The sequence below is a fragment of the Talpa occidentalis genome, unplaced genomic scaffold, assembly GCF_014898055.3.
Source record: "Talpa occidentalis isolate TD23 unplaced genomic scaffold, MPIMG_talOcc4v2.1 talOcc4.3, whole genome shotgun sequence".
Classification (NCBI taxonomy): domain Eukaryota; kingdom Metazoa; phylum Chordata; class Mammalia; order Eulipotyphla; family Talpidae; genus Talpa; species Talpa occidentalis.
The window spans coordinates 2,562,773-2,587,615 of record NW_023603184.1 but is presented as its reverse complement, the minus strand read 5'-3'; the positions used below and the strand labels follow the sequence as shown (position 1 = coordinate 2,587,615).

The 24,843-nt window shown below is 35.0% G+C and overlaps 3 protein-coding genes across 3 annotated transcripts; all 3 read left to right on the top strand.

The window, feature by feature from the left end:
- The first annotated feature begins 4,452 nt into the window (after positions 1–4,452).
- Positions 4,453–5,391, top strand: LOC119254420 (olfactory receptor 1052-like). Its single transcript, XM_037521519.1, has one exon. The coding sequence runs from the start codon at positions 4,453–4,455 to the stop codon at positions 5,389–5,391; it is 939 nt and encodes a 312-aa protein (XP_037377416.1).
- Positions 5,392–13,701: 8,310 nt separating this feature from the next.
- LOC119254251 (olfactory receptor 1052-like) lies at positions 13,702–14,667 on the top strand. The gene has a single exon (XM_037521366.1). It carries the CDS (start codon positions 13,702–13,704, stop codon positions 14,665–14,667), a length of 966 nt encoding a protein of 321 aa, XP_037377263.1.
- A 6,603-nt stretch (positions 14,668–21,270) lies between these two features.
- On the top strand, positions 21,271–22,236 carry LOC119254250 (olfactory receptor 1052-like). Its single transcript, XM_037521365.1, has one exon. It carries the CDS (start codon positions 21,271–21,273, stop codon positions 22,234–22,236), a length of 966 nt encoding a protein of 321 aa, XP_037377262.1.
- Positions 22,237–24,843: the final 2,607 nt, after the last annotated feature.

Sequence of the window (24,843 nt, the reverse complement as noted above, 5' to 3'; positions counted from 1 at the left end):
TAGTTGTGAGTATGTTTAGGAAGTGGTAATACAGGTTTATTTTGAACTTTCAATATTTTCTGTTACCTCCCCATATTAAAGAATCTGTATTATTTTAGTATTGTTCCAAAATAGACAGAAATCAATTTTCTAACCTGGGTTGTTTTTTTTTTTTTAACTTTCCAAGTTCTTTTCACTTTGTGAAGAAAAGGTAATATTTGCATATTGCCCATATTCTGGATTTTCTTTTGACCATATGAGAGCATGTATGTCTAGGCTATTTAGTACTTGATTTATATGTCAACTAAAAGCTTCTTGCACATTCATGGAAAACTCTTTGAAATGGAATATCTCAGAACTTTAATGCACTGAAACTACAGAATAAGGAAAACAGTTTTTCTAAATTTTATATAATAATAATAATTTTGGGGAATTTTTAGAATTTATCTTATGATTTCAATAGTACTATTTTGGGATATTTTATATTTCCTTGTATTTGTCACTACATTCTGTCTGTAATAAAACCAGGGCACACACACGGAGACTGGATTCCCAGAGCTTAGGACTCTGAGCTTTTGCTACAAGCTGCTACTTCACCCCATTAGAACCCTAGTGAGCCTGAATACAATGGTCTTCAAATCAATATGTCTTATTTGTAAATTAGACTATCAGCTAGGGTCTTAGGTCTTTCAATATGCTGAGACTGTTCATTGTAGTGGGGTTTAAAATTTTATTGTTTGCTTGGAGTTATTTTTGTGTGTGTTTCATCTTTTGCATTCAGTTACATTGTTTTGTATGTGCTTATATATACTTTTGAAGTTAGAGAATTATGAGCTTATAGATCACATACATTTCATATAGCAGTTCATCTGTTATATAGGTACTTGTGCATAATATTCTATGATATAAAGAATACATGAAAAAATATGTACTTAGTTTATAATTAGTTCACTCAAATATTGTGTTAATGTAATCATATTGAGCAAAGCTCTATGAAAGCACATAGCAAAATAATTCAGTTTTGGTTAATAGCTATTTGTATACAGTATGGAGTGTCCTTATTTTGAAAACCATTACCTCTCTGGTAGGAATTTACCTATGGACCTTTTTTAATTATAATGAAAAAGGCTCTGAGCTTTGTGATTTCTCTCACAAATATCCTTATCCCCAACTTTTCCCTTGATTGCTGATGATTGATTATTTTCAAAAGGAATGACTGTGAAAGAATTTCATATTTTTAAAATAAATTCTTATGTTTTGTCCTGACATTTCAAGACATTGATCTGAAAATTTAGACAATGAGAGCAAAACATTAGATTATTAAAATATTATTTCCACTGTTTATTTTCCAAAAATAATTAGTATTTATTTATTAGTATTCTAATAAATACTATTATTACACTTATTAGTATTCTAAAGCAGCCCCTTGTTTTATCAGGAAGATATTCCGGAGTGGTAGCAAAAACTCTGCACTTAGAAACAGGAAGCAGCTATGCTCTACTTATAATTCTATCAGTAAGAAAGCTGATCATCCTGGACCCTATGTAACACCTTATTTACAGTTTTCTATCATGATAAAGCTCTTGCTAGAAAACTCAGTGTAATCTTACTGGAGTCACACTTGGTTTTTCCATTCCTTTCTCCCCTTCTCTACACACTTTTTGTGTCCCAGTGTTGAGACATACTAGCTGGAAGTTGCTACTCCACTGCCATTTGTCTTGTCCTTTTTTAATGATAAATTGGCGAATTATAGAAACTCTAAAGTATTTGTTCCTCTGTTTTTTTTTTTTTGTTTTGTTTAGTTTTGTTTTGTTTTCAGATAGGATTTATATCTAATAAATCAGGGACAGAGCTCTGTTGGGAAGAAAGGTCATCTCTGGTCTAATAAACTTTAGTGATGTGATGCTTCCATTATACTAAGCAGCCCTACAAACAAAAAAAAAGGTTGCCAAAAAGAAACATGAGCAATTGTCCCTTGATTCCTAAAGTTTTGTTTTTTTTTTTTTTTAAGAATTTGAGTTTATTTTCAGATTATAAAACTGTTGTTCTATATTTTACAATCTGATTTTATTAACAACAGAAAACATATTCTTGCTACTTGAATTATTGAATTATTCTGTTGAATTATTCTGTTTTCCTAGGAAATAATAAAATTTATATTCATTTTGCTAATCAAGTCACTGATTAAAATTTAGACACGACCTAATCTATACCCTTCATCAGTGAGGGATGAAGCTATACTTATAGAATAAAGGTTTTGCTTTCTATATTGAAACGTCCCCAAATTATAACCAATACTTACCATGATTCTTGTCAAGTTCCATGAGAACACAGCTCATATATCTTTCTTTAGGTCATTAACACCTCACACAGTGTCTTGCATAAAAGTCATGTTTGCTGTTCAAAGCCACACATTTTTAGTAATATGTTATAATAGCAAAAGGAAACTAGTACACAACTTAATGGTGTACTTACCATTTCTTTCTATTTAACATCCTCTTCTTTACTTTTGTCATAGAATTTATCATCATTGTGGGAAATATATCTATGTAAGTTTACTTTAAAATAGTTTCCTAATAAAATGTGAGATGCTTGGAAGCACATTTTTCTTAGCACTAAATCACCTTTAGCAAATAAATACTTCTTGATACTGAATAGTATGTTATATATAGTGAATGTATGAAAACATACATGTGTGAACAAATTTATTACTTAACCATAAAATTATTGAATTAGTACTAAGTCATGTCAAAAAACAAGTAAAATCAAGCAGCAGTCTACATTTTTTAAAGGACATATCCAATAGTTATAATTTTTGCTAACTCACACCAAATTTTCCATGGGGTTTTTGCTTTTGTCACTTTAATGCTGATTTTTAAAAAGATTTATTTATTCATGCATACAAGAACTGGGGTGCAAGCCAGAGGTGCTGGGGGTGAGAAGATTCACCAGAGACAGAGTAGGAAGTAGAGCAGGCAGCTCTATTGAAATACACTGCTAAGGGGAGCAGTGAGAGAGGCGGGAGAGGTCTGCTGCACCATGTGATTTTCTCCCTGGCCAGCTGAGGATCAAACTTGCGGCAGTGGCTGCCAATAGCTTCATAATGCTGAGAGTTAACCCCTTGCACCATCAGGAAAAAAAGTAAAGGTGAAATTTTATATATAAAGATGAAAAAGGGAAACTTTTTCTAATTAAATTGCACAGCAATTTTTAATCTTTTTTTTATTACAACAACACTGGTTTACAACATTGTATATGATTTTGAAGTATAGGGTCCTAATGTTCAGGTGTATGTTACCACATCACACACACCACCAAGGCACTGTAGCCCTCCATCATAACCCAATATATCCCCTCCTCACTTTTCTTTCCACCCTTCCACTTTAGTAGCCTCAATTCTAATTATATTTCCAAGGTCTGTTATTGATTTGGTTTTATCTGATTCATTAAAGCAAAAGTATCTGGTATTTGTCATTTTCCTTCTGATTTATTTCACTAAGCATAATAGCCTCCATTCCCACCCATGTTGTCACAAATGCCAATACTTTATCATTTTTTATAACTGAGTAGTATTCCATTGTATATTTACACCACATCTTCTTAGATCATTTGTCTGTCTTTGGAGATTTAATTTGTTCCCAAAACTTGGCCATTGCAAATAATGTTGCAGTGAATATAGGAGTGCATATATCCCTTGAATTAGTGGTTTTGCATTCTTCAGGTAAATGCCTAGGATTGAAATTGATGGATCATGTGGTAAATTTCTTTTTAATATTCTGAGAAATCTCCAGACTTTTTTTTTTCATAAGAACTGGGCCAATTAACACCCCCACCAACAGTGTAAGAGAACATTTTTCCTTATTATTAAACTTAAGGCAGTTCTACCTTTTTCTCCCAAGTCAACTCTCTTGGAGGACATGGTCATTGATCTTCTAAGTGGGGAATTGAAGTAGTGGTAAGGCCAAAAATAAGATTAATTATGATATTTGAGATTTAGAAAGGATGGGGAGTTTTGCAAGTCAGAATAATGGGTTAACTGTATGTGAAAAATACAAACAGGTTAATCACAGTTTAATGAAATAATTCCTAGCATGAAATTATTCCTTGAATTTCAAACAAACAGAGGACTTATGTATGTCAGGTTTGGTGTGAAGCATATCTTGGTATGAATATGAGTATAAAAACTAATTTCTTCATCAATGAGAACTTCCTTATCCCAATTTTTGTAATGTGCAAACTGAGAAGCAGGGAATAACATAATCTCCAGATCCAAAAGTTTGAGTCACTACATCTGTTTTGTCTAGTACATATGTGATTTACTGTTGCAATTAACTTCTTTCTTTCCTTCGATTGCAGACTAAATTTAAATTGTCTGTACTACTATGGATTCTGGATCATGAAGGAAATCAATATTTTTTTCATCTGAGTGATAACATCTTTTCTGCAACTAAAGAACCATATAAACCTGACTACATGGCTGGCTGGAATCATACAGGTGTGAAGGAATTCCTTCTGGTAGGTTTAACTGAAAATCCTAATTTGCAAGTCCCCCTCTTTTTGCTTTTCTCCTTCATTTATTCCATCACACTGGTAGGTAATTGGGGGATGATTATCTTGATCTGGTTAAATACCCAACTTCATACTCCAATGTACTTCTTCCTCAGCAACCTCTCTTTTTGTGATATTTGTTACTCTACTGTCTTTGCTCCTAAGATGTTGGTCAACTTCTTATCAAAACACAAGGCCAGCACTTTTTATGGCTGTGTTCTACAGAGTTTCTTTTTTGCAGTGTATGTAACCACAGAAGGCATCCTCCTGTCTATGATGGCTTATGATCGTTTTGTGGCCATAGCTAATCCCTTACTGTACACAGTCATAATGACCCAAAGGGTGTGTATTCAGATGGTCCTTGCATCTTACTTGGGTGGCCTCATTAACTCACTGACACACACTATAGGTCTGCTCAGACTAGACTTCTGTGGTCCTAATGTTGTAAATCACTATTTCTGCGACGTTCCCCCACTTCTGAGGCTTTCTTGTTCTGATGCCCATAGGAATGAAATGCTGCTTTTAATATTCTCTGGGGTCATTGCAATGTTCACTTTTATTATCATCATGGTCTCGTATGTCCGCATCATCATTGCCATCCAGAGAATCCGCTCAGCCGAGGGGAGGCGCAAAGCCTTCTCTACCTGTGCCTCCCACCTGACTGCTGTGACCTTATTTTATGGGTCTGTGACCTTTAGTTACATCCAGCCAAGTTCTCAGTATTCTTTGGAACAAGAGAAGGTCTCTGCTGTATTTTATACATTGGTGATCCCCATGCTAAATCCACTGATTTATAGCTTGAGGAATAAGGACGTGAAAGATGCAGCAAAACGATCAATATTGCGGAAGAGAACCCCAACTTGATTCAATATATCTAGGGTTTTGTTAACGTCAACCTGAAAATATATTCTTTAAAATTGTATCACATATACAATCACAAACAAAACCATGATCAAGATACTCTCGTGAAATTTGAGACTTGAGTCTTAAGTTCAATCTGAATATTGAAAATTACTCTATTTCACTGTTGTGTAGGTTAATTTTCATTCTCTCAAGAATTTATACTTTTGTTTTATAACAAATTCTCATACAAATTCTAAAATAACTCACCTTGGGTTTAGAAGAATCTGATACCGACTCAATCAAAAGTGTGCTCCAACAATATGCATTATCAAATGCTTTGCTATCTGAAAGAAAAATCAAAATGGTGTCTTGGTTTGATTTCTTTAGGTACTACCATTATTTTTTATTCTAAAATGGGCATCACATGTTAAACCATATGTTTCCCCTTCATATTTAAATTGCATGTCTTAATGATATCTTAGAATAAATGGGTAGAAAAAATAGCTCTCATTAGATATAGTTTATTAATTCTACATATTTATATTGTGTTCCTTTATTATGTCAGTTACTCTGGGAGATAAAAATACAAATAATTTAAGATTAGTTTTGGAAAAAACATGGTAAGTAGGGAGAAGTATTTCAAGATAAAAAATGAATTGACACATGGGATATTTAAACAAAAGCAAAAGCAAATAAGGAAGTCATCTTATTTAGTATCATACATAATAAGGCCCTTTAATGACTGAATAAATTGGATTAAGACTCTCTCAATAGGTAATAAGTAAAAGTCTAAGTGAAGAAAAAAGTAGACTTTAAGAAAATTTCTATGATTCCAGTATAATCAACATATTAGAAATTAAAAAGAAAATGGTGGAAAAATCATTCTGAAACCATAAAGAAAAATTATTCTGAGGCTAAGGAATATATAAAAAGAAACATAGTTAAAAGCTGGTATATGAAAATCTTCATCATGGTTTGATAAATGGTTAGATTTCTTTTGAGAAGAAAATATTTACATGACTGAAGATTTTGAAACTGTATGATAATTTGGTAAGGAGAACCTTGAACTCTAAGAATCTACTTGTCATTTAGATTTTTGAAGGAAGAGATATCTTTTTTTTATTTTAAAAAAAGATTTATTTATTAATGCATACAAGAACTGGGGTGTAGGCCAGAGGTGTGGGGAGGTGAGAGGATTTACCAGACACAGAATGGGGAGCAGAACAGGTGGACCAATTGAAATACACTGCTGAGGGTTTGGGCCTCCCCTGGTGGCACAAGCGGTTGAGTTCTGAGTTGCGAAGCTGCCCACAGCTTCTGCAGCGCTGGTTCGGCAAGGGTCCCACATGGAGCGCAGACCTCTCCTGCCGCCGGCTGCTCCCCTCAGCAGTGTACTTTGCCAGTCTGCCTTCTCTGCTCTCCCCTCTGGCTCTGGTGAATTCTCTCACCCTTCTGCACTTCTGACTGTACCCAGTGCTTGTATAAATAAATTAATTAATTAAAAAAAAAGAAATACACTGCTGAGGGGAGCAGTGGGTGAGTCAGCAGAGGTCTGCTGTGCCATGTGGGTTAGCCCCCTGGCAGGAGATTGAACTCATGAGGCAGTGGCTGGTGACAGTTTGATAGCACTGTGTCTTTAACCCCTGCACCACGGGAGAGGCCCCTGGAGGAAGAGCTTTCTGAGACAAGATATAGTCAAATGTATAGCCAAAAAGGTAGGATATTCCCTATATTGTTAAAGAAAAACAACAAAAAGATCAGAACTGGAACAAAGAGTGAAAGAGTGATAAAGAAAATAGATGTTGTCAGAGGGGAGAAAAGGAGCAGATTATGGAAGGTGCTTGCAGGACTTTGCATTTGAGTGAAGCGAAATGAAGGCATATGGAGGTTGGAGTCATGCAGAGGAGTGACATGGTCCAACTTACATCTGGGAAAGCTCGTTTTGGCTACTGGATTGATGGTAACTGGACCATAAAATGGCAAGAGTGAAAGACAGAAGTCTAGGCAGGAGACTGCACAACAGTACAGCTAAGATTTAATGGTATATGTTAGACCAGAGCCATGATAGTGAAACTTGTGAGACACACAGACACAAGATGTATTTTGATAATAGACCTGGCAAGAAGTGAGGGAAAGAGAGGAGGCAAAGTTGACTGCCAGGGTTTCTTTATAGACAAGCAGAAGATAAACATGCTTTGGAGAACATACAAGAGATGGATGAATGGATGGATGGATGGATGGCTAGAGAGAGATATATTTCAAGCACATATACATTTACAAGTTGACAATATTACAGGATCAAACAAAATTCTCAATATACATCGAAGGATGCTGTGTACTAATTCTGTAATAGTGAACAAGATACTTAATTTTGCTAATCCAGTATTTTCAATCATAAAAAGAAATGACCATTCCACTTCAAAGTTTCATAGAAAGATAGGTAGATTCACTGGACAGCTGAATGATGGATACATAGATATAGAAATGTAGATGTTGATACCATGAGATGTAACTACAGAATTTAATATGATTTCAGTATTTGTGAAAAACTGAAATCCTCCACTATAGAAAAATATGAAAAATTCAAGGATATTTCAAGGTCAAGGATCTCAAACATATAAATAATGTCAGTCAAGAAATTGTAAAATATAATTTTTGTTATAGCACACTGCATACTGAACAGTTTTCAGGATATTGTAAGAAGATGAATGCATTATCTAATATCAGATTACAAGCTTTTGGAAAACTTACATCTGTACTGGATATTATCAAATAATATATTGCTATTATAAAAATATATGTCTAAGTGGAATATATTATATGTTTATATTACATATTGTTATATATTATGTATTCTATATAAAGAGGTTGAGAGAGTGATAAATGTATCAATTCCAATTGGTATTTATAAGGGGTATCCATGAAAATATGGTTTGAATATTCCAGCAAATTTATTTGTTGAACCTCTTCTACAAGTTTGAAATGTTTCAAAATAAAAAGGAAATCATGAGGAAAAGTGCTTATAAAATGACAAGAAGACTTTTACTTCTGTATGGATGGAGAAGTTTGTGATCAAAACAGCATTTGTGTAAAAATAACAAAAAGGCTCGAAAAGACACTGGTGCTATTCCTTGAGGAAAAGTGTTAGTAGCTGCTAAGTTAAAGAGAACCGGACTGTCTTAGAATTCAGAGAGGTATAAACTGAAGATGTGAGCTGACTCTTTAACTCACTGACTCAGGATACACTTGAAAATAAAGGTGGGCACACTTGGAGGGTTCTGCAAAGGTTCAGGGGAACCAAGAGATCTAAAGACAAATGCTTTCAGGTTTCACTGCAATGGTTGTATTTCCTCTTAGGGGAGTTAGCCAGACTCTGGGCCTAAGCAGCCTGGAGACCAAATAAATCGACAGAGGGACAGATAGACAATAGATGGTGATGATAATAATGATGATGAAGAAGATACACAAACAGAAACATGGATAAATTTAAGTGGAGAACTTTTGAAAAGCAGAGATTTTTTTTTATATTGAGTGAATTTGACATGTGACATTGCATAAATTTAAGGTGTACAACATGTTACCTTGATGCATTTAGATACTATAATATGATTGTTATTGTAGCAATGATGACCACATTTTGTAATTATAGTACAATGTCATTGTCTATATTCTTTATACTGTGCATATTGTTAAGGGTTTAATACTGTGCATATTGTTAAGGCTTTTATCACTACTCATTGCAAGTTTGGACCCTTCAGCAGTATCAGTCATATCCCCTCCACCTCTAGCCCTGGTAGCCATTTTATTCAGAGGGGAACTTTTAGTGGTGCTTCAAACAGAAAAAAGATTGAAGATTGTGAATCATCAAGAGGGCTACTGGTTCTGACCCCTTGTCCTGTGATTGCTCTGAAAACAGAAAAGCAGTTGATCCTTAAACAGCCATATAGGGTGGCAAGATAAATCTAGTCACACAGGAGCTTGTTTCTCTGCACAGGAAATGGATGGGGTGAGGAGGGAGGATGAGGATTGTCAGAAACTGGTCTGAGTCACAGAGACAGATTGAGCTGTGTTCTTGCTGTTCTTGGGAGGAAGAATTAGCAACAAATGCATCAAAATATTAATCAGATTTTGATCCTGCCATAAGTCATGCACAGAAGACTAGCGGTTTCTTTCTTTTTTTTTTAAGATTTATTTATTTATTTATACAAGCACTGGGTACAGTCAGAAGTGCAGGAGGGTGAGAGGATTCACCAGAGCAGAGTGGGGAACAGAACAGACAGACTGACGAAATACACTGCTGAGGGGAGCAGCAGGTGTGGCAGAAGTCTGTCGTGCCATGTGGGACCCTTGCCGGTGGCTGGGGATCGAACCTGCCCTGCAGAGGCTGCGGGGGTGGGGGGGAAGGGGGGCAGATTTGCAGCCTAGCGCTCAACTGCTGTGCCACCAGGGGAGGCCCCAAGACTGGAAGTTTCTGAAGCACAAGGTGATTCAGACTCTGGAGATTCAGAGAGTACAACTGTTCTCAGTCTGTAAGCGCTGGGTAAATAATCTCCACCAGAGGCAGAAGCCTGCATCAAATAACAGTCAGCAGCCCCCCAAGATACTGGTTGCACTTTGAAGTTGTATAGGGCAGGAGGTTAAGTTCACTCCTCCCAAGAATTAAAAGTGAATTTTCTGCAGTATTTAGGGGCTAGAGCAGAGAGGGGAAGTGATCCCCACCTTTTGATTAATATGAAAATTTGACATTCCTGAGACAGAGACAAGTCAGGAAATAACTGAGGTATAACCAACCTAATAAACAATTGAATTGCCATAACCAGTTTCTCTCTCTTTATATCATTGTAGATGTAAGAAAGTAAATAAAAAAGAAGAAGACTACATGTTGGAATTTTAAAAATGATTTAAAAATACTACAATTAGCTTAATAAAATAAAGAAAAAGAAAAAATCTAAGATGAAATATTTCACTAAAGAAATAATCCGAAACATTCTGTTCTCTGCTTTTGAGTTTGCTATTTTAAATACCAAATAAAAGTGGAATCATGAAATATTTTTAGTATAATGTCCTCCAGATTAATTCATGCTAATACAAAGGTCAGGATTCCCTTCATTTTAAAAGCTGAATATATCATGTTTTCCTTAGTCATTCATTGGATGATGGGCATTTGCATTGTTTTTATGGCTTGACTATCATAAATAATGCCACCGTGGATAAAGGAATGCAGATACCTAGCTCTTCAGTGGGAGGGGGGAAAGAGAACTGTTATTAATGGATACAAAGTTTTAGTGATGCAGGAGGAAAGTTCTAGAGATCTGCTATAAAACATAGTTGGAATTTATATTGTGCACTTAAAAATTTAAGAGAGTAGATGTTATGTTAAATGTTTCTATGACTACAAGAAAGCAGAGAAGCATAAGGAAACAGAGCTGATGGACTTGTCTGTTGCCTTGATCTTGGTGATGCATTCATAGGTGCATGCATATGTTTAAGTGCATCAAAGTTTACATTAAATGTGTGCAGGTTGCTGGCATGTCAATTGTATCTCGATAAAACTGTTCAAAAAGCTTTTTTTGAATTAGCTTTTTTTGAATTCTAAAATTAAAAAAAACATAAATCAGAAAATTAGAATTCACAGGAAGAATTTAAGGGTATATCAGACAAAGCAGAAGACAGGATTGATAAACACACACACACACACACTCCCCAACATAAATGATCTGAGTTAATCAACGAGAGAGAGAAAATAAGAGCATGGGAGACATGTGATGCAATGAAAGGTAGGACATTAATGCCCCGGAAAAATAACAGAAAATGGGTAGAATAAATATTTTAAAAGCAAATGGGCAAAATCCTCATAACTCATATTTACAGAAAGATAAGAAAATAATATTTCTACAAATGAATATAAGTTTTATCATGTCTTGCTCTACTATCCTAAAACCTGACGGTTTGGCTGTTTGTGTGCATGTGTGTGTGTTTTCTGATAACTGAGTAGGCTCAGGTATAATGTGTTCTTCTAGAAGACTTCCCTTGCTAATATACCCAAAAGGTGTCATATCAATTTCTCTGCATTTTTTTTTTCAGAGATCATACATTCTGTTTTTCCCAACAATTGTCCCACATTTCATTTATAACTACATTGAAAAAAATAAATGCCTAAGGGAGCCATTAAATTCTTAAGAGTTTCCTAAATCCCTCAAGGAACAGAGAAATTTTTACTATGTTTATTATATTCTTCTGATGAACTAAGCTCCAGGGACTCTATTCCCACTTGAACTCAGGTAAATACCAATTGAATCTTTATCTAAATGTGTCTTCTGACATCACTGCTTTTTGATCAGCTTGCTCTAGCTTTCACATCTTGGAGACTGTAACTTTGGTTCTCATTTAGTAAAGGATAAGTTTGAATTTCAATTTTTCTATCTGTAACTATTGTTATTTACCTAATTGAGGTACCACTAGACATCACATAAATGTAATTATTTTCTGTATTTTGGTTTTAGGGAGAACATAGAGATGTAAACTATGGAAGGGTGGTGATGTGGCTTCTAAATAAGCTGAGGTGTTAAACATTTTTCCTTCCATTGGGAGGTCAAATTCACTTATTTAGATATTCCATATACAAAATATTGAAAATCATTTAAAAATACTAAACAAGAAGATGCTGAAGAAAAATCAAAGGATGATCACACCTTAATCTGAAAACATTTTAGATTTGCAAGGGTGGTAGGAATTTGTATCATGTTTATTTTTTCAACCCCTTATTCTATATTTAAATATATTTTTCTATATTAACATCAATACTGTTTTTGCAACTTCTACTGGAATAATTAAAAAACACTGTTTTATTTCTTTTTTAAAAAGTTTTGTTTTATTTTTATTATGCATACAAGAGCTGCAGTGTAGGCCAGAGGTGCTGCAGTGGCTGCTGATAGATAGCTTCATAGTACTGAGGTTGAACCCCTTGTGCAGCCAGGGAGGCCTGGAAAAAAATGTTTTAATTTCATTTGAAATATTTGGAATATGCTTTCCTAAAGGATGAATTGGCAGCAAAGTCACAGCTACATACCCCCATGGAGATAATTCATCTGAAACTGTAAAGACTCTAGACCTACCATTATTATTTCCATTTCTTACTACTTCAACAATCTTGCAGTGTTGTTTTTTTTTTTTCTTAGTTTTACCTGTTATATACAAGAAATATTATCTTTCAAAAGAAAGAATGATGAAACTACAAAAGCCATTATTCTGGTTCTATATTTATATAGGTGGGAAAATATAGTTAATTTTTCAGACAAAATGTAGTAAGAATCAACAAATGTGTATTAAGTGGAAAAGACACTGTATTTTCTAAGAAATGTGTTCCTTGTTCATAGAAACAAATATGGTGAAGAAGTATCTGTATGATTTTTAGGTTTGCATTATTTTATGGGTTTACTTTCCCTTTTCTCAGAAAAAATATATAAACTCCTTTCTATCCTGAGTAGGTGTTTCAATTGGGTCTTTCAAGGCCAATAAATTAGAAGTTTATCTCATCATGTTGTGAATTATAGCCAAGAGCTCTCCACCCCCTTCCCCATCAATATCTCCGAAGCCAATGCCTCCGGCTAATGCTAAAATTCTCAAGTTTTGTTTTGTCTCCTAAAGATTTATTTATTTATTTGTTATGTAGAAGAACTGGGGTGTTGGCCAGAGGTGTGGTGGGTGAGAGGATTCACCAGAGACAGAGTGGGGAGCAGAACAGGTGGCTTTAATGAAATACACTGCTGAGGTGAGCAGCACTCGAGACAGGAGAGGTCTGCTGTGCCATGTGGGTCAGGTCCCTGGCCAGGGATCAAACTCAGGCCTTAGTGGTGATAGCACTGAGACTTAACCCATAGGCCACCAGGGAGACTTCAACTCCAACATTTTTGACATTAGCTGCCGTTCAATACAAAGTGAATACTTTAAAGGATGCCTTAGATGGTCTCACAAATTAAATTTCCAACTTCAGTTACTATGTTGTTATTAACTGGACTTTTCTTAACACATTATAGAATGAAATTCACTTTAGTTTCTTTCTTCACATTAAGATCACTATTTTGACTGCATCTGGATTCTAAGATCCTAGCATCTTCTGTTCTCACAGAAGTTCCTTATGATATAGGCAAATAAACAGTGTTGGAGGAAACTAGAGATGTTCTATTTTTATAGACAAGACAATCAGAGAACAGACATCAATAATTCAAGTCACACAGCTTGTTAGGTATCCCAGACAGTCTTGATTTTGCAATAGCTAATTCTCAACTGATTCCAATCTTTCTTCATTGACAGGTAGCAAGAAAAAAACACATGGCAGAAGGTAATTTCACACTGGTTACTGAGTTTGTCCTTTTGGGACTTACAGACAGTGCTGAACTGAAAGTGGTCCTCTTCCTGCTATTCCTGCTGATCTATGCTGTTTCCTTGGTGGGAAATCTAGGAATGCTCTTTCTGATCCAAATAACCTCCAAACTCCAAACCCCCATGTATCACTTCCTTAGCTGTCTATCCTTTGTTGATGCCTGCTACTCCTCAGTCTTTGCACCCAAAATGCTGCTGAACTTCTTTGTTGCACGGGAGACAATCTCTTTCTCTGCGTGCATCGTGCAGTATTTCTTTTTTGTCTCACTTCTTACTACCGAGGGCTTCTTGCTGGCAGCAATGGCTTATGACCGCTATATGGCCATTGCCAACCCTTTACTTTATACTATAGCTATGACTAAAATAGTGTGCTTTGTCCTGGTCGCTGGATCGTGTGTAGGAGGCGTAATCAACTCACTGACCCACACAATTTGTTTGCTGAAACTGTCTTTCTGTGGCCCGAATGTCATCAGTCATTTCTTCTGTGACCTTCCCCCGCTGCTGAAGCTGTCATGTTCTGACACATCCATGAATGAGCTGCTGCTGTTGATCTTCTCCGGCGTTATTGCCATGCTCACCTTCCTGATAGTGATGGTCTCCTACGTCTTCATCATCGCCGCTATCCTGAGGATCCGCTCCTCAGCGGGGAGACACAAAGCCTTCTCTACCTGTGCTTCCCACCTGACAGCAGTGACTTTATTCTATGACTCTATCAGCTTTAGTTATATTCAGCCAAGCTCCCAGTATTCTCTAGAACAAGAGAAGGTGGTATCTGTGTTTTATACCCTGGTGATTCCAATGTTAAACCCGTTGATTTACAGCTTAAGGAACAAGGAAGTGAAGGATGCAGTGAAGAAGGCTTTAGAAATGAAATATTTTTCTTGTTGCGTTCATAATAGATGGGCCCCAAAATAGTACACAACATTGTGTGATGTTTATATGCATTTATTAAGACTTTGCACCAGAGAAGTCTTAGAGTTTATGTAATTGGAAATTGTTATTTTACAGTAGAAGAAAAAACATCTTAGAAGAATGACATGCTATGGAGCAGGAAGCTGGTTATCCTGTAAACTGATCTAAAAACAATACTAAAATCTAAGCTAGTGGTCTCTGGATAATTGGTGACATTTTCATTCCTCTATGTGAATAGAAATCAATATATACATGTAGATAAAGAGACATACAAACACACAAAATTAGAGAGAAACAAACATTTAATTCATAAAAATAAAATATCTCTTAACTAGGTATCTCTATTGAGATGAGTAAAAATTGAAATACTTTTAAAACAAAAATTATGGATTCTTGCAGTATTCACAAAACTGACAGAAACATGTTCCTGAGATCAGTCTGAATTCGTTATAGCCAGACTGTCTTTAAAATAAATAAAAAAAATTAAACATAGCCAGAAGGAGAACTTAGTTTTAGATTACCATTCCACTCATGGTGATTAGTCTAAAGCACATCCTTATTCCTGGCCTCAGTTTCCACCACATTTTCGCAAGAGAAAAATCTGTGCTATGAATTCTAGGCAGGGAAAATGTGTGAAGTCAATGGTTTCCCTTCAAATCAAATCATATATACAGGTCCATAATAATAAAATCAAACTCAGAAATAGTGATCTCTTTTCTCTAAATTGCTGTAAAACTGTATTCTAAATAATATCTTCATTTACAAAGATAATTATATTTATATGGGAGTTTATTTCAAGTTCTGAAATAATTAAAGACAACTAGACTAAGCAGCACAATGAGACCGCTAAGTGCCCCACTATAAATAAAAAATTAATTCATGTTTCTACAGTAGGCTAGAGTTGTTTATTTTTTTTTCCTCTCAGTGGCAGCCCAAATTACATGAGTGGCTCTAATATTTGTGAAGGCAACAAATTGGAATGTGAGGGGGAAAAAGAAATGGTAACTAATTGAGATGTTAGATATTTGTGAGAGATATTAAAATGAAAGTTCACTTTTCCAAATGAAATCATAGCAATAATACCAACAATATCACCAAAAACAGCATATATCTTTTCTATAATCCTTCATGATTTTTCAAGATCACTTAATATATTGCTTGAAACTGGGTTTCCTAAGGCTGCATATAAGTGACATTTATGCATAGGAGGTATTCTTATAAATGCATTTGCATGTAAGTTTTAATTGGAAGAATAAATAAATGATAAAAGAATAGTGATCATAAGTAAGCCTAATGTTATATGGTTCATAATTGTTCAAGAACATTCAATATCATTCCTATAAACTATGAACCACAGAGCATGTTAGCAAGATCACTGAAACTCAGAAAAATAATGAATTAAATGATTTATAATTTTATATAAATACTGCTTAAATATATCTTATAAAAGAAGGGACTGACTTCCCAAGACAAAGTTCATTAAATGTGTTCACTATAGTTCACTACATTTAGAAAGGAAGTTATTTTATGGAAAAATTGTTTTTTCCCTAGTGTTGGCCTTCAACTCATTCTCCAAAATAGCTCCTATGTTACACTGTGAACAGGAATGAGATGCTGAAAAGAGGGGAAAAAATTCCCTCATCTAGATTTCAGAGAAAAATGGAGGGTGTTAATCAATTTATAGGCTACACATTAGGAAATGAACCACCTATTATATTTTATTTCCATATTCATATAAATCTATCTCTCTCTCTCTCTCTCTCTCTCTCTCTCTATATATATATATATATATATATATATATATATATAGACTAATTGAATGAAACTGAGTGAAACAGATTCTAAATGTTCTCAACTGGCAAATTTAATTAGTCAAAAGAAGGTAAATGAGAACCTGATCAGCATGCTATTACATCAATTGTGTAAAATATCAGAAAAATAATTTAAGAATAGAAATGTGTAACTCCAATCCCTTTACATTATAATTGAAATTGGTTAATGATTATTTTACAAAACTTTCCTTTTAGCCATCAGAACATCTCTGTTAATTATGTATTCATCTTTGCATTCCATAAGGGTTGCCTTGGGGTTTGCAATTTAAAAACTGACCTACTGCACTAGGAAAATAAGTCATGGGCATCATATGGCCTGGCTGTGTGGACACTGGCACCATGGTGATGCTTGTCACTTATTAAGTGACCTATGAGCCAACAAAACTGTGTTCTAGGATTGGAGATTTGGTGTTATGTTGTCAGCACATGGTGATTACTTTGATCCCACTTTTGGTGCCAGTTTGCAGTTACCTCAAGTCAAATGTGGTCTGCGGACAAATTCCAAATCCAGGTTATGGACTTCTAAGGCTCAATATGTCAATCCTATCTGGACCCTAATCTGACACAGAGTATCTTCTGAAAACACTAACTAATGGTGTCTCCCTTCCCCTATAAACCCATCACTGATTAGATTTTACCAATTAATTAATGATTTTTATTTCCACTTAAACAAGATGTATCTTTCTCCTTAGAGGGTATCTGGACTAGTCTTAGAAGATCTTAGAAGGTCTTAGAATGCATGTTTTCTTCATTCTGAGGCTCCTCATATGTTCAGTTTTTGCTAAATCCTGTCCTGAGTATAATTTTTCTTAAATTGGATTTCCCTATCTTTTCCCTATTCTTTTTTTTTTTTTAAGATTTATTTATTTATGCATACAAGAGCCGGGGTACAGGCCAGAGGTGTGGGGGTGGTGGGATGAGAACATTCAGCAAAGACAGAGAGGGGAACAGAACAGGCAGACTGGCTGAAAATACACTGCTGTGTGGAGCAGCAGGTGAGACAGGAGAGGTCTGCTGCACCATGTGGGTAGCTCCCTGGCTGGCCAGGGATCAAACTCATACTTCAGAGGCTAAGAATGGCTTCACAGTGTGGTGCTTAACCCCTTGTGCCACCAGGGAGGCCCCTTCACTATTCTTCATGCAATGTATTTTCAAGTCCCATCACCATTATGTTTACTCCTTAGCTTGTCAACATTTAAAGACTGCATGGAATAATCAGTGACAGCAATAGTGACTTTAAGATCTGATAACCATGACTTTAAATCATTACTCTACTACTGCTTAAAAGGCAAGCTTGGACAATTTCTTTAGTTATTCTGGGCCACCTAAAATGTGAATCAGAATATCTAATTAAGTAAACTCATATAAAGGCTAGAGATAATAGTTATACCTAGAACATACTAGGCATTTAATAAATAGAAACAATTTAAACAAGGACCCTGCTTAACATTTGACTGACAAAGAAAAAGAAATATTCTTGTTAATAAAATTAATTGTAATATTCCTTATGCCTTCGTCAGTTTTCACTGTTGCTCCATTTTAAAAATCACTGCAAATTTTCTCCAGCTGTTCTATGCAGTTGTGTTTGTTGGTTTGGTTCCCCAGACCTGTCTGAGTGACTCAATCGCCCTCCTCTCTTTTTCACATTTGCCTCCCATTTCATCCTGCTCTGACCTCCCCATATATTTTTTTATTTTGTCCTCTAAGTATCAGGCTACTCAATATTTCTAAAACTTCCTTTTATGTTCAGTCACTGTAGGGACAAAAAATGTTGAAACCTGATACTTAACTTAGTGTCTTACTTGGTTAAATTACCCCTGATATTATGCATGGAAACAGTCTAGTGTATGAAAAACACACATACCCCTGACATTTATTTAATTATTGTTACAATATTGTGTTGTCTTACAATGAAATGTGTAACTTCCCATATGTACTATAATAATGACGTCTTTATGGAAGCACATGGTCATCAGCAAATGGAATTTTCATCTTTAGAATGAAAAAAATGTATATGTTGTACATAATAGGTATTGAAGTTAATTTATGTAAACCATAATTATAAACACTGGCAGAGTTCATTTTTAATAGTTCAGGTTTTCCTTGTACAGCTTCCTATAGGTAAGACACAATCATATGTAACATTTTTCTCTAAAAAAATGAAAATGACAAATACTGAGCGGCTATACTTTGGAAAAATAGTGCTGGGGCCTGATTTTCCCCAGGAAAATGAAATTGTTTAAATGAAACTAATGTTCACAGAATCACTGGGGATTCCATCCTCCAAAGACTCTGAGCCAAATATAAACACAAGTCAGGAAGGGGAGAGAAAGGGGCAAACTTCCTTACAACGCCAGGTAAGTGGTACGTTTATGTGCTCTAACCAAGGTATTATAAATACCTTGCTTGATTTTCAAAAACAACAACTCTATAAATGCTGTGAAGAAGAAGAATGTGAAGATAAAACCTCTGCCTCAAATTATTTTTAATAATCGAGAAAAGCAAAATAGTAGTAGTCCATTACTAAGTCAATTGGTTCTCTTGTTATAATTAGTGGGTTTATTCTGTATTTCTTTGGGTAGCTGTGTTTAAGTTTCAATAACTATGTACATGTATTTTTGTAAATTGTGCGAGGGAATTTATTTAGAGAAATCCTTTAAAATCTAAGCTTTATTATTAAAAACTGTTGAATTTTGTTAAATCTGAGCAAAAGAGCAAGGGTGTATTGAACCAGAGCTAATTTTTGTCTCAAAGATTAGTTTATTTTCATAACTGGCTTTACAGCAAAAGAATAGCAGCATGAAAGGCAGCCCAGTGAAAATGAGTACTTATTAAAGAAAAATTACAGAAAAACATGAAATCTGTGAAATAAGAAGAAATGCATCAGCATAAGAGCAAATTGATTTGTTTAAAAACAAAATCAATCAAGGCACAACTAACTAAACAAAACTAAACAAAAAAAGAGCAAAAAAACAAAAATTACTTTATCAAAGCATATTTGTCCAGCATGGGAACAGATAAGCCAGTCTCTATTTTCTTTATTTGTTTCACTTTGGGTGCCAGCCAATTTTCACACATTTTCTTATTTAATCTCACATCTCTGTCTTCAGGATGATTTTTACATACAACTAATAATTAGTGTAGAAAATTAAGAGTTAATCATGAAATCACAGGATCATGTAGTACAAAGTACTAGTCAGTCTTTTCAGCCCCTTGCATTTCAATAAAATAGACACATTCCAAGCTGATTTTTAGCAAGCTCTACAGTAGCTAAGCTGTTTCCATCACATTTATCATAAGGAGCAGAAACAAGCCTATGTTTTCATCACTCTACAATATCAGAGAAATGTGATTCCCTAAGTGTAGATCGTGAAACACCATATTCATACATGTTCTGTGAAAAGATTTTCAATTGTCAGATGAATCTGAGACATGGCCTGTGTCTTTCTCTTAATGCTAGCTTACAAAGCAGAGTGTTATATATTGCTTTAAGTTCTAAAGTAAAAGAAAGCTTTCTTTAAAGAAAAAAAAAAACAAGTGTTTCATAAATATATGAATCTTACTTTTCAAATGTTTTGGATTATTTGATAAAAGCTAAAATAAACTTAATGTAATGATCTAACTTTTCCTAGATAAAAAGTCAGATCTAAATGTAATGGATAGATTGTCCTTGAATAAAATTTGAGATTTCTTGACTACAGCGATTATAACACTGATAAAGTTTCTGGGCATTCTTAATGAAAAAAAATCTGTTATGGACTGATTCAAACCATTGTATATTAATGCTATAAAATCAGAGTAAGAAATGATCACTCTCAATTGAAGAGTAGTGAAGAATGACTTACTGAAACAAGTGACTTTTATAAAATTAGGAGTATCATATTATGACAGAAAATGTTTGAATTGTTTTCATTCTCTATTCTAGATACCTTTGATTGCCATTTTCCACTTACCTGGATAATCTATAAATTCATCCATAATGATATTATACACACATATGTGTACATATGTAAATATGTAAATGTTTATACACAGATACCACTCACATATGTAAAACATGTACATATATATACATATTCTAAAAAAGTTCAATGTATGTTTTATGTTTTAAGTTAAAAGCTTTTTCTCTAGTGCCTTTCAATTTTTATCTTTGATTTCCTGAGCTAGAACATGATATACCTAAATGTAGTTTTCATCTCCTTACCTTCCTTGGTGTTTTCCAGACTTCCTTGATCTATGGTTTAGTGTCTGACACATATAAAGTATCCATATAGTTGTTGTTTTATTATATAACATGGGTAACATTGTCATAGAGAATAATTTTGCTAGATGTCTCAAACTTTTAGTCTTTAAAATATTGACGGTTTTTAAATTCTTGGTTAAGGGATTTTTTTCTTAAAATACGAGATCCTTCGTCTGTATTCTGGGATCTAGAATTTACTGTTATGTAGTATCTATCTCCTGGACTCGCTCTGTTAAACAGACATTCCCATTAAGGATCTCCAAGGGGATTTCAATTTCTCCAGGGATTTTTATGTGGTTCTTAATACCATTTTATATCTTCCAGTGAGAGATTTATCAAAAGTTTTTATCAGGCTCATTTTTCATACTTATGAGAACCTTATTTACTGTGGGATATTATTACTGATAATTGAAACCATGCAATTTTCTAAATAGATGCTAGTGGATGGAAATCATATAGTGACACTGTCCTCTGTGGTTCTTTTCTTTTTCTTCTCATTCCCTGCAGATCTGCCAAAGGGGAGCCACATAAATGGCTGATAAAAATATCAGTGTGATAACTGAATTCATCCTCCTGGGGCTGACTGATAACCCTGGACTGAACACTGTGCTTTTTGTGCTGCTTCTCTTGCTCTACCTGGTGACTGTGCTGGGCAACGTTTGGATAATGGCAATAATTCTGGCTAGCGCCCACCTCCACTCCCCCAAGTACTTTTTCCTTAGTCAGTTGGCTTTCTTGGATTTCTGTTATTCCTCGGTCTTTATTCCTAAAATGTTGGTGAACTACATAGTAGGGCAGAAGTTCATCTCCTATCACGGTTGCCTCCTTCAGTATTCCCTCGTCAGCATGCTCCTAACCACCGAGTGCTTCCTCCTGGCAGCAATGGCGTATGATCGCTATGTCGCCATTTGCCGCCCACTTCACTACAGAAGGCTCATGACCCCTGCGCTTTGCATCCACCTGGTCACTGCTTCCTACTTACTAGGCTGTGCCAGCTCACTCACCCACCTGAGCAGCCTACTCAGTCTGTCTTTCTGTGGGCCCAATGTCATTAACCATTATTTCTGTGATATTCCATTGCTCTTCCAGCTTTCCTGTTCCAACACCCAATTCAGTAAGGTTTTATTTATTGTCCTCTCTGGGACGACATCGGTGACTACTTTTCTGATAGTGATTAGTTCCTATCTTGGAATCCTTGTCACTATCCTGAAGATACAGTCCATAGGAGGCAGATGTAAAGCCTTCTCCACCTGTGCCTCTCACCTAACGGTAGTGACGCTCTTCTATGGAACGGTGATATTTACTTACCTGGGAACCAGTTCTAGCTACCCCCAAGAGAGAGCCAAACTCCTGTCTGTATTTTATACCCTTTTGCTTCCGGTACTGAATCTTCTGATATATAGTGTGAGAGACACAGAGACCAAGGAAGCAATGAAAAAGATCATTATGAGAAAAATAGTTGCTCAGTTACCTGAATTTTTAATCATGAATGTTTAAGGAATGAATATCACTATAGGTAGGTCCAGTATTAAATAACTGTGGGGATTTGTTGGAGAAAAGAAGGTGGTATTTTCAGTGCAGCTCATGTGTCCATTCATTACTGGCTTTGGGAGACACACATTGTTCATATGAGGTGGGCATGTGTATGTGTGCATGTAGGTACATACAAACATACAAAAGTTTATGCACATACACATAGAATAGGTACATGCAAATACATGTATATATGCAAACAATTTCCCTCTCTTTACTATTTGAGGTCTTGTAGTGAAGCTAACAAAGAAGCTTAACAGGATGATTGTGCAAAAAATTGGTTGTTTAATAATTACAGAAGGGGTTTATACACCCATTTTAGGGAACAAAGTCTCAATGAATAGGTGGGAAGTCTTCTATGGCAAGAATGAATGGGATATTCAGGGAGAAAATAGGAAATAAGAAAATGTGTGATGTGATTTGTTTATACAGATGTATGTAGTATCTCCTGTCTTTTTTCTGGCAAACAAAAGTCTTCCAGAGACAGAACACTTAGAAATCTTTCCTCTCAGGAGTTCTTGCCTTTAGTCAGATTAGGAAAATCCTAAAAAATATTTTTATACATCTAGTGAATACAAAGTGTCTTCGGTTAAGAATAATTTATGTCACTATAAAATTTGGATTCCTTCTGTTCCCAAATTAGAATTTTGAATCTCTGCTGACCTCCTATGCAGTAAATTATACCATCTTCTATAGATTGATTAGTTAAACATGTGATCTTCAGTTTTGGTAAAGAAGATAGATAAACCAGTAGGTGACATCACACAGATGCATACAGAAACATGCCCTTGCCCACCAGCGCACACCACCCCTTCCTCAGAGAGTTGTTTACAGTGAACTGCCTCCCTTTTTTTTTGCAACTACAGAAGAGCTAAGTAGTTTTACAAATGAGAGAAAAAAAGAACTCAGAGTTAAAAGCTTACATGAGACAAAACGCATGAATATTTTAGAAGTTGACTTCAAACAAACATATACTAGCTTCAAGTAAAGATTTCTCTGGGGTTTCCTTCATCTGTTACTCTACTTGGTGAGGACCTTGTTTCTGACAAGACTTTTATACTTTTTGAATTAAACTTTACAGATGTGACTGGTCTCTTTGTTTATCTCTATAGCCAGCCTGGAGATATGAGTCTGATTTTGTTGATATTAGAAGGTTCTGTTGGTGATGCAATGCTAAAAATATGTACCTGTATCTATGCTTCTATCTATCTATCATCTATCAGCAGGTTTATGAGAATATTAAGGTGTTAGGTTGCACTTCATTCCACAGTGGTCAGACAATCCAGAATTATGGTTTGCAAATGTAAACATTCCTATAACATTATGTCTTTATTTATTTTTTCTATAACATTATGTCTTTATTTATTTTTTCTTACATAGTTATAGTCCCCATAGTTCTCCTGCACCATATCACTCACGGACCATCATCATATTCCCTTGTGTTCACCCCTCCCCTGCATGGCGCCCCTCTCTTGCCCCCTTCCCACTCTTTGTAATAAGCCTCAGTTCTATGATAAGCTGCTAATTTTGACTTTTTCTTTTGTTTGTTTCTCTATATTCCACATATAAATGAGGCCATCAAGTATTTATCTTTTCCCTTCTGACTTATTTCACTGTATTCAATTAAAAATTATATTTCTAATTACTTGAACATTTGAAAGCATTGAAGGTTTGGTTGATATATTAGTAAAGGGAAATTATAATTGCATACCTAAAAATACTATATATAACCCAGATCCAGGTTTTCAAATACTGTCTTCTATAAAAGAGAAGCGATTATCTCTGAGCTGAGTGCAGGAAAATGTAAGGTAAGCCTGGAGCAATCTTATGATGTTAATATGCAAGAAATTAGAGAGAAAGAGAGAAAAGAGGCTGTCTGAGGAACACAGACCACCAGAGGATATTTACTTATTTTATATATATTTTACATCATTTTTCATTTTCGTACAATGCATGCTTTCTCCTTTCAGGCACAGTCCCTGTAAAATTCCCACCACCAATTCACTCATGTACCATCACCATAGTCCCTTGTACTTGTTCATCTGTTTTGATCCCTCTTTGTCCCCATCCCCTCAGAGTGTCTCTGATTAATAGTTGCCTTTTAATTTTGTTTTTTAATTTATTATAATTATTTTTCCCTGCTCCCTTATTTAATTCCCCTACATTTCTCCTATAAGTGAAACCATCTAATATTTTTCTTTTTGGCATATTTCACTGAACATAGTCCCTTCCAGCTCACACCAGAGTCAATTTAAAAATGGTTCTTTTATCAAAGATAAAACAATCTAAGTGATAAAATAAGTGTTGGTGGTTTTGGACAGTAGAACAAACAAAACAATTATTGATGAGTATATTGGTGTCACTAACTAAATACCCAAATACAAACCGAAGAAAGAACAAATCTTTCTCACAGACTAATTTCAATTAAAATACTTTGAAAGAATAAGGGAAATAGAAATTTGCTCACAAAACACTACAGTAATAATTGATATTAGCAGCACATATTGACGGGTGCCAGAAAGGATTAATGGAATATTATATATATGGTATATGTATATATTTTATAATTAC